Source organism: Natrix helvetica, assembly GCF_964273705.1.
Source record: "Natrix helvetica genome assembly, chromosome: 6".
Taxonomy (NCBI): domain Eukaryota; kingdom Metazoa; phylum Chordata; class Lepidosauria; order Squamata; family Natricidae; genus Natrix; species Natrix helvetica.
Window position 1 is genome coordinate 23,476,338 of NC_138553.1, and position 16,213 is coordinate 23,492,550.

The 16,213-nt window shown below is 38.0% G+C and overlaps 1 protein-coding gene across 1 annotated transcript; it reads right to left on the bottom strand.

Annotated features, from left to right (window-relative positions):
- Positions 1–118: 118 nt before the first annotated feature.
- GLT8D2 (glycosyltransferase 8 domain containing 2) lies at positions 119–15,928 on the bottom strand. The gene is made up of 10 exons (XM_081958497.1): positions 15,764–15,928; positions 14,477–14,519; positions 10,578–10,676; positions 9,903–10,071; positions 7,524–7,641; positions 5,752–5,836; positions 5,410–5,522; positions 3,342–3,508; positions 2,678–2,790; positions 119–972 (listed from the first exon to the last, which is right to left on the bottom strand). Exons 2-10 carry the CDS (start codon positions 14,493–14,495, stop codon positions 800–802), a joined length of 1,056 nt encoding a protein of 351 aa, XP_081814623.1. The 5' UTR covers positions 14,496–14,519; positions 15,764–15,928; the 3' UTR covers positions 119–799.
- Between the last annotated feature and the right edge of the window lie 285 nt (positions 15,929–16,213).

Sequence of the window (16,213 nt, forward strand, 5' to 3'; positions counted from 1 at the left end):
TCCACGATATTCAACAAGGTTTACTTCCTAATAAGTGTGTTTAGGATTGCACACTTATGTGTCACTGTTTACATGGATACTTTTTTGCAAGTGCTTGAAGTGCCTTGCATCAGGGATCTGGAACACTTTTTTAAACAGAGAATTATCTTGCTGCCGATAATGCATAGTTCACTATTATGATGAGAAAAGGGGATGACTTGTTTTGAAAGAAACATCCAGGTTAATGAGATGTTAATGCACATCAGTTCTAGAATATGGTGCTTTAAAATGTATTTAATATGTCTGACCTGCCTTTTTTTGTGCAAAAAAAAAAAAAACCAAGAACAAATTCTTATAATATTTTCTGGTGCTTTATTGTAACTGTTTAAAAGTCAATGATTAATTGTATTGGTGTTGTTACAACAAAGCAATTTTAAATTATTTGAAATAAAATAATGGATGCTTAATTTTATTTAGCTTAATTTTATATATAAAAGATGCACTTATGGCAAAAAAAAATTATTCGGAAGTATTACAAACTATTTTGGTAACTTCTTATTTACAGAATTATTTAATAGAGACCTTGGCGGTATAAAGATTGTTTCCCCTCAAACAATGTTTCAGTTTCAGCTCCTGCTAAAAAGATAATAGTGTGCATATTTTGTGGCCTCATTGCACTTGTGGTAAAGTTTCATTTTGTCGCTTCTATATCATAGGATTCAATTACAATCTCATACAGTAGAGCCATGTTCACTACAAGAGGTAAATCCCACATATAACCATGATCATGCTGAAAACTGTTCCTGATGTCTTGTCATAATTAGTTGTTAGGACGAATCAGTTTAAAAGTTCCGGAAGGGTCAGGAACAAACCACTTTTCCCAAAAGTCAATGTGTCCACTAGGGTAGCCCCAAGGCTTATATCTCCCATTCCAATGAAGCAACTTGGCCTCCTGAAGAAAATGCTCTGAGTATCTAGCATCAGGACTCCAGCCTATTTGTGTGGGGGGGGGAGAAGGGGGGAGAAAAGTATCTTTAGTCATTTTTTTTTACCAAAAAAATTCTTTTGCTTAACAATAAATTGTACGTAGATGGCATTTAGTTAAACGTGTTCAATGCTAAAGTAGGCTTGTATACCCTGATCTAAGCTATGTTGAATTCAGTGTACTTTGGGATCTGTAGGCATAGTAGTAAATACATGTGGAAGGGAATCCACCTTTATTCACACAGTGTCATCTGTGCAGCCATATAAACCTGTTCAATAGATAAATACATACATATATACATACATAATATCCATCAGTCCTTTTCTAGTGATGCTAGGATTTTTACAATTCCAACCAAACGCATCTCAGAAGCTTACAGCCATACAGAGATATGACTGTAATGGAGCCTGCAGAGCCAGAGCCAACAACTGTTGTAACATAATAGTTGTATATTGCAAAAGTCATTAAATTAAGCAGCTCAACTAATGACTATCCCATCTCTCTCCAATTAATCATTAAACAAATGTGCATGAGATAAATGGAGCATGGAGTGGGGAAGGCCTTTGGAAGCTTAGCAGAAGCCCAGACCCACCTACCCTGGACCCCCAAGGCCTCCCGCACCCTCCGAGAAGTCCTGTGCTCTGCTTCCCACCCCTTGGGTCCCCATAGGCCTTTCCCCACACCTACCAGGTCCCCTTAGGCACGATTCTCATCGCACCAGGCCAAACGCCCTCCTCAGTTAGCTTTTGAGGATCTCCAAGGCCTTCCAGAGGGCTAAAACGGATTGCTTCATTGCACTGACATGATTCCATGGCGTTTCCACTGGCTGAATTGCATTTTGGTATTGCCACCGCTTCTGGAATAGCACCATGTTGCCCTGCGATAAAGCAATCCATTTCGCTGCCTTTAATGTGGTTTGCACAGTGCTGCAGAATCTTTCTATAGCTTTCAGAAACTTTTGCAGTGCTGTGCAGACCTCATTAGGGCAGCAAAATGGACCACTTTGTTCCCAGGCTGCATGGCGGTGGCCAGAAGCAGCCACCGTTATGTTCTGCCCAAAACATGGTAGCCACTTCTCGGTGACTACCACATGACACAGGGACAAACTGCTTTGCTTTGCTGCTTTACTGGGGTCTCAATATCCCTGCAGAAGCATCCTGCAGCATCCAGAAGCTTCTGCAACACTGCAGACCTTGTTAAGGCAGCAAAACAAAGTGGTTTGTCTGACAGCCACCATTTTGTCCCCACCCATAAGCAGGCAGGACAAAATGGCCATATTCAGGTTGCCACCACATAACCCAGGAACACCATGGCCTACCCTCCTTCCCCAACATGTTGTCTAGAGAGCTTCGAAAGATAAGTGAGGTGGGTAATGGATACGTGAGGAGCAGGATGGAATGATGGGGGGAGAGGTGGGGGGGGTCACTGCAGTATCCCTGTGGTTGGCCGTAAAGTTGAATGACCACAGGGTCCAACCATTGTAATTTTGAAATGACATAGCAATTCGGGGGCATCTGTTGTAACTTTAAATGTTCATTAAATGATATGTAATACTTGAGGACTACCTATATTCAACAGATATAATATCATTATTCCTTATGCAACATTATTGCATATAATAACGTTGCATTATTATATGCAAACTTTTTAAAAATAGCTTAATATAATCAACGAAAGAAAATAAAAACATGCTTTATCAGAAACAAATTTTACCTAAATGTCGAATATGCCACAAAGGATTAATAGTTGTATATCTTCCATGGAAAACAATGAGCATTGGAGAAGTGGCCACACCTCCTGCAAGAGTGCTGCTATATAGATTTTCTCTGAAAAAGTTTTTTAGATTGTCAAATGGGTAGAAGCTTTATTTTTAAAACAGCTATTTTACTAAAGGGGGGTGCAATAAATAAAGCAAAATACAATTCAATTAGAACTGTAGAGAAGTAGAACACAATTTAAAGCTCGGTACAGTAGGTGACTGGGCCAATCATGCACCGTCACACTTTCACTTCTAGGTAAACTCAACTTCTTTAGCTTAAAAATGGGCTTTTTTGTTTTTAATCTGAGCATTATCAGAAACTGATCAAACTATTGGTTTGCTAAACTAAATGCATCCTTCAAAAATATGCAATATTGTTCCCGTACTTAGTTCAAACACTAATATAATGCTATAGTCAGAATGACTTTTGAGCTAGTGCAAATTAAACACATTCCAGAGAGTATTGATACCGCACTAGTCTTTGTGGTGGGAGTCTGAATGTTTATAGAGCAGGGTAAACTAAATACGGCATGCATTTTTACAACCATCACCGGTATATTACCAAAATAAACTCAATGGGCAATCTGTTCCTGCTAATAGAGGGCTATTGGTACATACGCTACATTTTTCTGCATCCATTTTTCTAACTGCTTCGTGATGCGTTGATGTTTCCATTCTGTCATGTTGGCCACAATGACACCCGGATTGAATGTGCAGGTGCTGGGACTTATACCAAGATCTCGGATTGTTTGCTTTCGATAGTCCAGGAAGCCCATATAAGTGTTCTAGGGAAGAAAGGAATATGAAATCTCAAAACTATGTGTGCACAATAGGATGCCTTTTACTACTTGAGGCAGTACCCCAAATATGGTCTAAGATTTTTTTTTTAAATGTAGCCAGGACAAACATTAATTTTGATTCAATCAGGTTACGTTTAAGTGTTACGCAGTTTACATTTCATATTTCATATTATATTTCATGTATTTAGTTTCCCTTTTCAATAACAAGTGGTATACTAAAATTTGCTGGCAGCTTTGGTGGGCATGTTTGGGCCCAGATCCAATCGTTTCTATTTAGTATGCAGAAGAGAAGAGATACAATCTAGCACATGTTAATTATGCTTATGCTCAACCTGTCTCCCAGAGTTTCTCTCACAGAGAAATAGAGGGCACATCCATGGAGACAGTTACTGATCATCCACAGCAAAGAGATTTGAATATTTAATGTCTTTAATGGGATATGCTGCCTGGTTGAAATAATCCTATTAAATACGATGGTTTGAAAAGTCTAATTTATTTATGATGTGTCAGCAAGTATGTGTCAGTATTCTCCTTGATAATTTGTTCCTAACCTGGTCCTTCAGTTCTTCCAATGGTACTGAAGATTCTAGCCTAGTCTGTTTTAAATTGAGGGGAGATATGTCACATTTATAAACCTTTAAAAGCAGGCAGCATTCGTCAAAAATCTCAAGCCCGTTTATAGAGGTCTTTTCCGCCTCAACTTCCTTCCCTTATAGTATTAGTGAAGCACAAAACAAAACAAATTAACTAGTTACACTACTGCACATTCCTGCACTAAAAATATGTCTCCCGTTTGACTCTTGAATAATCTATGTAGATTTGTGGACATCATTACAGAAGTTCTTCCAAGATCACTTTATTATTTTTTCACTATCCCAGTATATCGTACAGCCGGGATGGTGAACCTATGGCACATGTGCCACAGGTGGCACACGTAGCCATTTGTCAGGGCACGTAAAGTGACTTCCGGTTTGCTTGTAGGGTCGTTTTTTGTCCTCCGGAGCCTTCAGGGAAGCCTCCTGAGGGCTCCTGAATGCTCCGGAGGGCTAAAATCAGCCCTACAAGTAACCCGGAAATGACTTCCGGTTTGCTCGTAGGGTCGTTTTTTGCCCTCCGGAGGCTTCAGGGAAGCTCCTGAAGCCTCGGGGGGGGGGGGAGGCTGTTTTTGCCCTCTCCAGGCTCCTATAAAGCCAATGGAGCCTGGGGAGGGCAAAAAAAGCATGCAAAAAATGGGGGAGCGCCTGTCATGCGTGCTGGGGGGTGGTGTCGCACATTGCATTATTTGGTGCAGCATGCCCACGCATTTATTTATTTATTTATTTATTTCTTAGATTTTTAGACCGCCCCTCTCCCAAAAAGGGACTCGGGGCGGTGTACAGTCAATACAATAAAACCAATCATAATAATTAAGCTACATTTAAAATACATTTGGAGGGGGAGATAGGCTGTACTAAGAAATAAATACCTAAAAACATCACAATTAAAACCCCAAACCCTAAAATAAAATAAATCCCTGGGAGGTAAAACTAAGAAAGTGCCAGGCCAGCTGATTGAAATAGGTGAGTCTTTAACTTTTGCCGGAAGGAACGGAGGTCGGTGGTAGTTCGAATGTCTGGGGGGAGGTCATTCCAGAGGGTTGGGCCCATCACAGAGAAGGATCTACTCCTGACCCCCCTTCGCTCCCCTCGCTTATGGCACGCGAGCCAAAAAAGGTTTGCCATCGCTGTCCTATAGCCTTGTAATTCTGGAGGCCTTTCATCCAAATATAAGCCAAAACTTTGAATATTAACTTAGGACAAAGCATTTTTGAAGAAAGGACAAATATAATTTCTCCCCTACCACCACCTAAGTAAATAATATATTTTAGAAATGTCTTTGTTTTTTACCTGCATTCCTACACTTCTAACCATTTCATGAGTTGAAGGTAGATCACAGTCATCTGAAAAAGCTGCAGCATGTCCTCGGGTTAACTTCGTATCATATAGATCTTGGATATCTCCTAAAAAAAAAACCAAGATTATTTCTTCCCTCAAGAAAGGTTATCATCAATTGCCTTTATATAAATATTCTGATATAAAACTTTAAAAGCCTCTAGGAATTTCATTATAAGATCCTTGCGGCTACTTTCAAACATTCAGATGTATAAGACAGAGCAATGTTGTAACAATGATGTAAATATTTTGGAAATGCTGTATTAGGAAAAAAAACAGGATTTTTTCATAACTTACCTTGTACAATCACATCATCATCAAGATAAATCACTTTTTCATGTTCATGGGTAAGTAGAGGGAGGTAAAATCGAACAAAGTTTAGCTGTTGAATGTTTTAAAAAAGTATTAACAAAGTAGACAATACAAATTCTTTGTATCTAGTTTACTAGATAGTATTATTTAATGTAAATATCACAATGCTATGTCTAACTATCACCACAAACAAGCAAACACCCATGTACTGTAATGTACACCAGTGGAATTTGGGTTTGCATGCACATTTGCATGTTGTCAATACTATTTACAAAAAGGATATAACTTAAACTTGCTGTTGCTAGTCTTGTTTTTCTTTTTGTCATCGTCTTTGGGCCCATCGTCTTTGGGCTACCGAAATCTACCGTCTCTAGTGTTTAAGAGATTATCTGCACATTTCCCGATTGATTGCAGTTTTTGCCAAGAAAAATAAAGAGAATTTCAGAGCCCTTCAAATGCATTCAACTTTTATAGTCCCCGAACAATTTTTCTAGCATTCAAGCTGAACCTGCTTTTCTCTAACACAAATCCATTATTTTCATAAATCCTGCATTTTGGGAAGATGAAAGGTGATAATGGAAGGCCAGTTTGGCTCTAGTCTAGTAGTTAAGGCACCAGGCTAGAAATCAAGAGTATGTGAGTTCTAGTCTAACTTGGGCATGAAAGCCAGCTGGTGACTTTGGGCTGGTCACTCTATCCTAGCTCAACTCACCTCACAGGGTTGTTGTGGGGAGAATAGGAGAAAGGAGTATTAGATATGTTCACTGCCTATAACAGGGGTGTCCAAACTTGGGAACTTTAAGACTTGTGGACTTCAACTCCCAGAATTCCATGCTGGCTGGGGAATTCTGGGAGTTGAAGTCCACAAGTCTTAAAGTTCCCAAGTTTGGACACCCCTTGCCTATAATGACAATAAAGGCACAATAAAAATAATCTTTTTAAAAAATTGTTTGATCTTTGGTTTCTATCTTTCAGTGTAATCCCATTGGTGTCTTTTTCAACTAATTTAAATCTGCTGTTATATCCCCTCAGTCTTCTCATTCCCAGATCCCTCAAATTATTTTCAGTTTCTAATTCCTTGGACACTCTTATTGCCCTTCTCTGAATCTATTTGTTTATCTGAATCCTGAAAAATAGTGCCCAGAACTGCACTTATACCCAAGGTTGGGTCTGACCAATGCAAAGTTGGGTGGAATGATTATTTCCTCTATTTTTGCAATTAAAATTTCAGTGTAGCAGCCTAAGTTGGCATTTGTATTTTAGCAGTCATATCAATACTAGCACATTAGAAGTTTATGAGAGTCACCATGTGTGAGTAGGTGGCAATATAAATTTTCTAAATAAATAAAATAAATTATAATGCAAAAAAGCCACCGCTGCTTTAAACCATTGCAATCGGGTGCTTTATTCACTAACACACATTTTTTATCTTAAATATGAAGTGCCAACCTAATCCTATTAGCTCTCTTACTCAATTTTGCTTCATCAGCAAATCTGATTGGCATTTCTTCCTCCTCATCCCAGTCTGTAGTAAAACTGTTGAAGAATATACCGCTAGAACTAAGGTTAGTGGCATGTTTTTACATTTTATAATTTTTCCTTATTAGCACATTTAAAATTACATTTTAATATCAATTGTTAGAAATCTCTGGGACTACATACAAGACTTTGGATTAGCATAAGCAGTTCTGGAACTTCAAATTATGCACCTCCCTTCTTTCATATGTTTATCTTATAAAGGAAGTTTTGCTACTCACAGGCTGAAGTAATTCAGGACGTGTTGCATCTGGTCTGATTTTCCCTTTAAGCACCATAGGATTGAATTCCACAATTTTAAACTTGATATCTTTCAATTTAGAGTTTTCAATCCACTGCCTGAACAAATAAAAGCATGCTAGATTTATAAAGCAAAAAATACAGAGCGGTAAATAGTTGCTATTATTCTTTCATTTCATAAACCTTGGTCTGAGCATTGTAGCTTATCTCTAACTGAATATTAATAATAATAATAATAATAATAATAATAATAATAATAATAATAATAATAATAATAACTTTTATTTCTAGACCGCACCCTTTCCTAGGCAGGACTCGGGGCGGTATTGCTCACAGCCTAAGTAGCAAATTGTACGTTATTATCAACACAATAAAATGAGACATTTTCTGAATACTGTACTTTATATGACATTCATAAATCATTTAATCTTAACTTTTCAGTTTACTAAAATAGACTTTCGATAAGATAAAAAGTTTAGAAATCATTTTGAATTGTGTAATTATACACACTAGCATCTGAAATATGGTAATGACCCAACAACTTTATGTTCTTTCAGCTAAAAAGAAGTCTTCCAGATGGATGACGCCTTGAGCTAGGGATCAAATAACACAGTGCAGCTGTTCAGTTTTCCCCTCCCAAACTAATGTTTACAGTCCTGTATAGAAAGACAAAAGACAGAAGTGGGATAGATACAGAGAGGAACAGCTTTTTAGTAAGCACTTAACTTTTAATTTAAGTTACTTTTATTTAGTTTAATGATTGTATTTAGTAGCCTTAATTAGTAATTTTAGTGTTTAGTATCAGAAATTCTAGTGCAGGGGTGTCCAAACTTGGGAACTTTAAGACTTGTGGACTTCAACTCCCAGAATTCCCCAGCCAGCCATGCTGGCTGGGGAATTCTGGGAGTTGAAGTCCACAAGTCTTAAAGTCCCCAAGTTTGGACACCCCTGTTCTAGTGTTTAGTTTAACTAGTGGCTTAAAGCCTTGGAATCTAGTAGTCTCAAAAATCGATTCACGATACAAGGGAATTTTAGCTTCAAAGCTGTACCAAAAAACAAATCTGAAAAGGAAGAGCAAAGAGAAAAATAAAATGAGTTTTTGCCAGGAGGAACTTCCAATCATTCAGTACAAAGCTCTAGTGATTTCTAGGCAGCCACCATTAGAGGGATGGTTACACATTAAAGACACAATTGGTAAAATTCTGTAAACATAGGAGAATAATTACATAACAAGGCCTTACTAAAAGCACCCTTTCCAGATCAGGCTTTATAGAAGCCTTAGAATTTGACAAACACTTTTTTTATGATACCCCCGTTTGTTCCCGACATTTTCCTCCCACTTTTTGTAGAAAAATAATATATAAAGGAAAGAAAACTGCATGCTATAATACTGTACATTTGGGTGAATTAGCCTAGGTGGCCTCTGTCTGGAAGCACTCTTAGAGAGTCCTCTACTATTCTTTTCCGCCTAATCAGTCCATGTCCTCCACTGGCCAACCTGTGCTAAACCTATACTTCTGCCCAATTATAATTATCCTAACACTACTTCATCACAGCAGATCACACTCCAGGCAACAGCTTCAACATGCTGGCCAAACCAGGTTGAGAGTAATCATTGGGTCATTGACCTTCAGTGAGATAGGGACTTGTCTATCCCGAGCATGTGAAGACAGATTCTGGCAGATTGAGTGGATGAAACCTATTAGAATAGGATACCGGTCATGAAGGCAGTCTCTGCAAGCGATGTGGAACACTAAGAGCATGGCAAGACACGAAAGATGCCCTGGTCAACCACTGCGCCCAGCCCATCTCCAACTGTCTCGATTCTTGTCCTGCTAATGGAGCAAGATGGAATCTGGGAAGAGAGAGTGAGGCTGACTCTGCACACCTCTCCCTCACTTTAATCCAAATCCCGGGGAAGCCTTGACATCCCTTCAATTAGATGTCAAGGTCTTCTTCGAACAGGATGGACGAACATTGACAACAGATCAATTCCTGGCATTATGATACCAAATGAAGATTTTTACCTTAATAATTTTGCTGTTTGGTTTTATGTTGCCTTATGTGTATTATTATCCATTACAGTGTTTCTCAACCATGGCAACTTTAAGACTTCAACTCTCAGATGTTGGCTGATGTCTAGCTGGGGAATTCTGGGAACTGAAAGTCCACACATCTTAATGTCAAGGTTGAAAAACACTGTAATTTGTTTTAATGGGTTAATAGATTGCCCAGTGCACTCTGTTTATTACAAATAAATAAATAAATAAATAAACATGTAGCAATCAATTGGGGTAACAAACTTCCCTGGATAAGAGATTATACCCTCACTCACTTATATTACAACACTGTGATTTCACCTGATATGTGGAATGCTGCTCTTTTGCCCAACTATGTAGAACAAGACATTCGAATCTGTGTTGGTATAAATGCTGTTGATTGCAGCTATTGTTGCACCCATTCTACCTGCAGGAGCACATAGCACAACTGGAATTTCTTCTTCCATCTCCTCTACAATCTCCAAGTCAACTAATAGTGGGAGTAAGTAATAGAAGTGAGAGTAGTAGTGGCAGTAGAAGAAACATGAGTTATCATATATATATTGTGATTTATTTAGTTCTGTTGCATTAAGCAATAAGCATTTTACAAAAGCCTCTGAAAGAGTTGAGAATTTGTTGAAAGCTAATTAAATTCTGTTTACATTAAATGGCCCTGTGCTTCTTATGTAAGTTCTAGGTCCATATTCCTTCTGTTATGGCTACCCCACCCCACAGGTTTCACAGGCAGCATCTAGTGATACAAGCCTTTCTCAACCAGTTGTAGGCACTACATGTGCCATAATTCTCACTCTGCAGTCAGTAGCCATCAAGATGTACAAAATGTTCAGGGCGTTACTAAAAGAAAGAAAGCCAGAGCAGCTCTAATTAAGAGGCTCTTTCTGTTCTAGTTTGAAAGGTAATTTTAATGTGAACTATAATGCTACCAACAAAGCGTATGCGGTCTCAGTAACATAAAAAATAAAAATAGGTGCTTACTGGATTCATTATTCAGAATAGCAGATGGCATCTTTTGAACTTTATTATACAGAATAACACAGAGAGTCAAAACAAGAAGGAGTAGTAGGATCTGATTAACTGAAAAATAAAGAAAGCTGTTCAATCAATCACATATACATAAGCTGCAGCACAAATATTTTCATTAGTATGCTCCATGACTAATTAATATATGCAACTGGACTTTAACTTTATATCTTAATTGCATGATTGATCATGTCCCATTGGCTGCAAATACTGAATTACATTTCAATGCATCTCAAAATGACCTGAAGATAAATCTCTACCTGTTACAAACTTAAACATTTTCCCGTGAAATGATTTCTATTCATGTGTAAGTAACATGGGATTAAATGAAAGGATTGATGATGCCAAAAGTGAACGCTCTTTACACAGTTTATCATCTGATTGTAATTTTGTCATAGGAACTTTAAGAACGAGGACAATTTGAATCTGGTTCATAAATCCCATTAATCCATTAATTCCTTTAGAATTATTTATAGAGCTCAGTCAAAAAAAAATACTAAATTGCTTACATGTCAAGTCTTAATATGTACATTTTCTAAATTCCTGCAGTATGTTTTAGCAGAAAATATATTTCTAAAGGACACCACTATAAGCACAGAAAGGATAAGGATATATACCCATGATGGCGAACCTCTCTGTGGGCACATCAGTCGTCGCCCCAGCCCAGCTCCACCGCGCATGTGCGCCTGCCTCCCACCAGCCACAGAGACTCAAGTCTCTGCCACGCATGCCACGCATGCCACGCATGCGCAGGAGGTGGGGGGCATGCAGGGAGCACTCACATTGCATTTTGGGGGTTTGTGCGTGTGCACACATGCCCCCCCCCCACACCCTGATATTGGCCTGGAAGGCCTGCCCCAACCTGGAAGCCAAAAATGTGCAAGGGACACATGCGCAAAGGCGCTTGTATTTTGGGGTTGTGTGCATGCACGCTTTGGGAATTTGGCACCAAAATGGTTAGCCATCACTGATATATACAATACAATACAATAGCAGAGTTGGAAGGGACCTTGGAGGTGTTCTAGTACAACCCCCTGCCTAGGCAGGAAACCCTATACCGTTCCAGACAAATGGCTACCCAACATCTTCTTAAAGATTTCCAGTGTTGGGGCATTCACAACTTCTGGAGGCAAGCTGTTCCACTGATTAATTGTTCTAACTGTCAGGAAATTTCTCCTCAGTTCCAAGTTGCTTCTCTCCTTGATTAGTTTCCACCCATTGCTTCTTGTTCTACCCTCAGGTGCCTTGGAGAATAGCTTGACTCCCTCTTCTTCCCTGAGATATTGAAACACTGCTATCATGTCTCCCCTAGTCCTTCTTTTCATCAGACTAGACATACCCAGTTCCTGCAACCGTTCTTCATATGTTTTAGCTCCAGTCCCCTAATCATCTTTGTTGCTCTTCTCTGCACTCTTTCAGAGAATATACTGTGTATATGTGTGTGTATGTGCATCCCCACACATGGGGATGCACATAAACCACCTTATCACAATTTAAAATGACACCTTGCCCGAAGTTTTAAGTGTTGATTTAAAATTCTAAATAATCCCATTAGAAGCAGGGTGCCTATGTCTTACAGTTTAACTTCTATACAGAATTTTAAATGATATCAGAAAAGCAGGTGCCAGATATTGAAGGCAAGTGAATGGGAAATTGCTTCTGTTCAACAATTGCATCTCTGTAGCTTTGTACCTATGTGGTTATTTTGACAACAAGGAACAATGGTGAGCTATGGATAAGGAGAAGGGTCTTCACATTCTGTCTTTGTGTGGCCTATTGTTAGTTAAATTAGTTAAGAGTGAGACAAGAAGTTAGTTAATTGGATCTCTTTAAACACAGAGACCCATTTAACTAACTTATTGTCTCTCTTGTGCTTTTCACTTTGCAAAATGTAGTTTAAATAAAAATGAGGCATTTCTATGTTTGCAATATCCTAATAAATCTAACTTTACTTCAAATAAAGATACATTGTAATTATGTGTGTTATATAATATATATTAGTATTCATAATGAATTCATTAAATATTACATAATGTTTATTAGCATTCATTATAGTTACAGCTATTCTCTGCAACCAAGGAAACTAGATTATGAATATTTATCTTCTTTTTCAATGGTACCCAGTTACTTAATATACTTTCAGCAGTTTGCTTAACTTCAAGAGCTTTTTCAGCTTTTACTGAATTCAAATCTCCCTTCTTACTGGACTATTCAAGCAATTCTCTTTTAAAATATTCCAGAGAAAAACTCTTAAGTAAACATGTTTCTTATCTCTTACCCTTGTCAACCTCCTCAAAGGCTGATGATTTTTGCCTTGGAGATTATGACATCTAGGGGTGGTTTTTTTTAATAGCCTCAAAGGCAACAAGAATACATTAATTTACCAAGCTAATGTGTCTCTTGTTGCCTTTGGGGCTATTCAAAAACACCCTAAATGTCAGAATGAAATACTAAGATTTGATCCAGTGGTGGGTTGCCAATTTTTTTACTACCAGTTCGCATGCGCAGAAGCGTCCAGGCAGATGGGTGGAGCCTCCCGCTGCCACTACTACCAGCTCACCCGATCCGGGCCAAACCAGCAACAACCCAACTCTGATTCGATCACCTCTTACAGTAGCCCTCAAATTATGACCATAATTGAACCTGTTGATTATGGTTGTTAATTTTGATAAACCAAGTCATCACATGACTGGACCCAGTTTTACAACCTTTTTTGCTGTATTCAATAAATGAATTGTTAAGTGAGTCGTTAAGCAAACCCATTGTTTGCAACGGGCCAGTTTTTGTCACAAACCGGAAGTAAATGTGAGTTTCTGATAAAACCACATAAATCATGATGATGTGATCATGGGAGCCCATTACCAAGCATCCAAAATGACCCCATGTCAAAATTTCAAAACTGGGTCATAAGAAGTTTTGGGGGAGGGGGGTCCATCATAACTTCGCATAGTCATTAAACAACTGGTCATAAGTCAAGGACTATCTATAAGAAGATCACTTCTTACAAGTGATCAAGAACATGCCTCCAAAAGCTTCAGAATAATAATGGAGTAAAACAGTGGTGGGTTCAAAATTTTTTAGAACCTCTTCTGTAGGTGTGGCCTGCTTTGTGGGAGTGGCTTGCTGGCCATGTGACTGGGTGGGAGTGGCTTGCCGGCCATGTGACTGGATGGGCATGGCCAACTTGTAAAATGTGGTGAAACTCACTTAACAACGGTCTTGCTTAGCAACCAAAATATTGGCTCAGAAACTCTGGCATTTGAAGCACGCAAGTCTTAAAGCTGTCAAGTTACAACACCCTTGCATCCCTAACCCTTTAGAAAAAAAACCTAGGGGTGTTCAAACTTGACTTGTAAACTTCAACTCCCAGAATTCCTCCGCTCGCTCTTCATCTTGATGATGGGCGGATGGGCGGGGGGAGGGAGATGGAACCGTTTCTAAACAGCACTGTAGATTTGTGGAACCTCTTCTACAAAAGCGGTTAGAACTGGCAGGAACCCACCCCTGGAGTAACATCTAAGAGCATCTGATCTTTGCTCTTTGTCATATAATATTAGACTTATCTTGCTTTTTTTCTGCAGCTCACTCTATGTTCTCACTTCTAATGTTTAGCCACCATTTATGTAGGACCATGCATTTTATGGGAGGGAGTGGGCTATAAAAGACAACAATTTGGTACATCTGTATAACTGGCTCTGCCCTCAATAGAAGCTGTCCTGTGGATGGGAAAGTCCCCTTCCCACAGCCATTTTACAAGAGTGTTCATTACATGTTTGCAAAATAAAAATCCCTAAAAGCAAAAAAAAAAGATATGGACTCTTAAATCACACTATTTTTTTCTGAAGATGTCTTACTTTTTCGTAATAAAGCCATATGGCCCTTTCATTTGTTTGCAACCTGTGGGTGAAATAAGAGAAAAAAATCAGAAAGTTAAAACATAACAAAAATATAAAATCTACCATATGTATACTGAGACCTCTATAGGTCTAAATTAAATATGTTTGAATCTGAAATATGTAAACAAAGCTTGAAGGGATGCAGTTTCTTATTGCACTCCACCATAATTTATTCAACACTTTCTACTCTTTTCTTGTTTGTTTGTTTCTCTCCCTTCAACAATTAACAACTAACAATGAAGAAGCAAGTGTATATATTCTGTCTGCTAACTATTGTAGCTACAGGTACATCTACATAAATGAAGAGCTGTCTCTCACTGTTCTTTATACCAATGTATTTCAACCTTGACAAATGTAAGATGTATGGACTTCAATTCCCCGAATTCTTCAGCCAGCATGGACATCTTAAAGTTGCTAAGGTTGAGAAACACTGTTTTATACTATAAAATACTGTAAATAGCAAACTTTAAGTTTGCCTTCCAGTTTATAGTACTCTCCCTCAATCATCTTAGGGAAAATAACTCAAGTTTGTATTTAAATAAATTTCAGTGTTGTACCTAACATAATACTGAAGAGTAGTTAGTAAAGAATGGATGTGCATTATTTTGCCATAGTATTAGCAAGAAAATCATGAGAACTATGAAAATTAAATGTAGGCCATTATCATGATGGTGATTTTAACCTAAACATTTTTATAATTCCATATTGTCAACTAAGTAATACTTGTCATATTTTAGGTTTTGTAACAACCTAAGAAATTAGTATTTGATAGTAAATCCATTAAGTAATATATTTAATAATATTAAATGACATGCATAGAGATTTTACATTTAGGGACTAGTTCTCAATATAGCAAACATACGGTACTCATAATGTAATCATTCATTCCACACACAAAAATGGATTTCTTTCATTTCTGGTACACATAAGACACATGTTTTTGCTTTTCAACCATAATGCTAAATTCAACTGCAAATCAAAGCTAATGCAAAACTTTCTGTAAACGGATAATAATTATATCTATACCTAGAAACGTCTAATGCTCACCTTTACTTAATAATGAAAAGAATTTTAAGAACAAAGCTAGAGTTTTCATTTTCAAAAAGAGATCATATTAGCTCAGTACTTTGCTGACATTTCAATACTTGGGATTTTTTTTTCCCTAAAGGCTGACAAACTCTAGAAACAATAGTAAGAAAATAAAACTGTAAATACTCTGTTTCCAATAAAATTCAAAGTTTTTACCTTTTAAGGCAACAGCAGAGCAATTATGGATTTTTTTTCTCCAGAAAAATAACTTCGAGCAAGCAGTTGCTATGAGTAGCTGGCTAATTCAGTGTAATAAACATTCATGTCAGAACCATTTTTCTCCTGGAATTCCCACTGAAATCCTACATGCGAAATACTCCAAGGTCCTTTTTAGTTTGAGGCAGAATTGTTGTTGTTTTTTAAATATCTTCGGTGTTTTACTTGGAAATTACTTTTTTTCCTTCCTTTCTCCGTGATTATGGAACTGTACAGAATCCAGACTTCGGCCTGCTGGAATGAGAGAGCTACGTAAGTAAACTGCTTCCAGATGTGGTGAATACAGCAGCTGCAGAATTGGTGAACTTTCCTCCTCCCACCCTAGTTATTCATCAGAAAGAAAATTCCAGAGGGGGGGGAGGAAAGATTGTAGGAAAAGCTCAAGTTTAG

What these genes read in the sequence shown, in the direction of transcription:
- GLT8D2 (XM_081958497.1), bottom strand. An exon ending in GTCCTGAATTACTTCAGCCT is followed by an intron (nt 5,837 to 7,523) that starts GTGAGTAGCAAA and finishes AACATTCAACAG; the next exon opens with CTAAACTTTGTTCGATTTTA. An exon ending in GTGGCATATTCGACATTTAG is followed by an intron (nt 973 to 2,677) that starts GTAAAATTTGTT and finishes CCACACAAATAG; the next exon opens with GCTGGAGTCCTGATGCTAGA.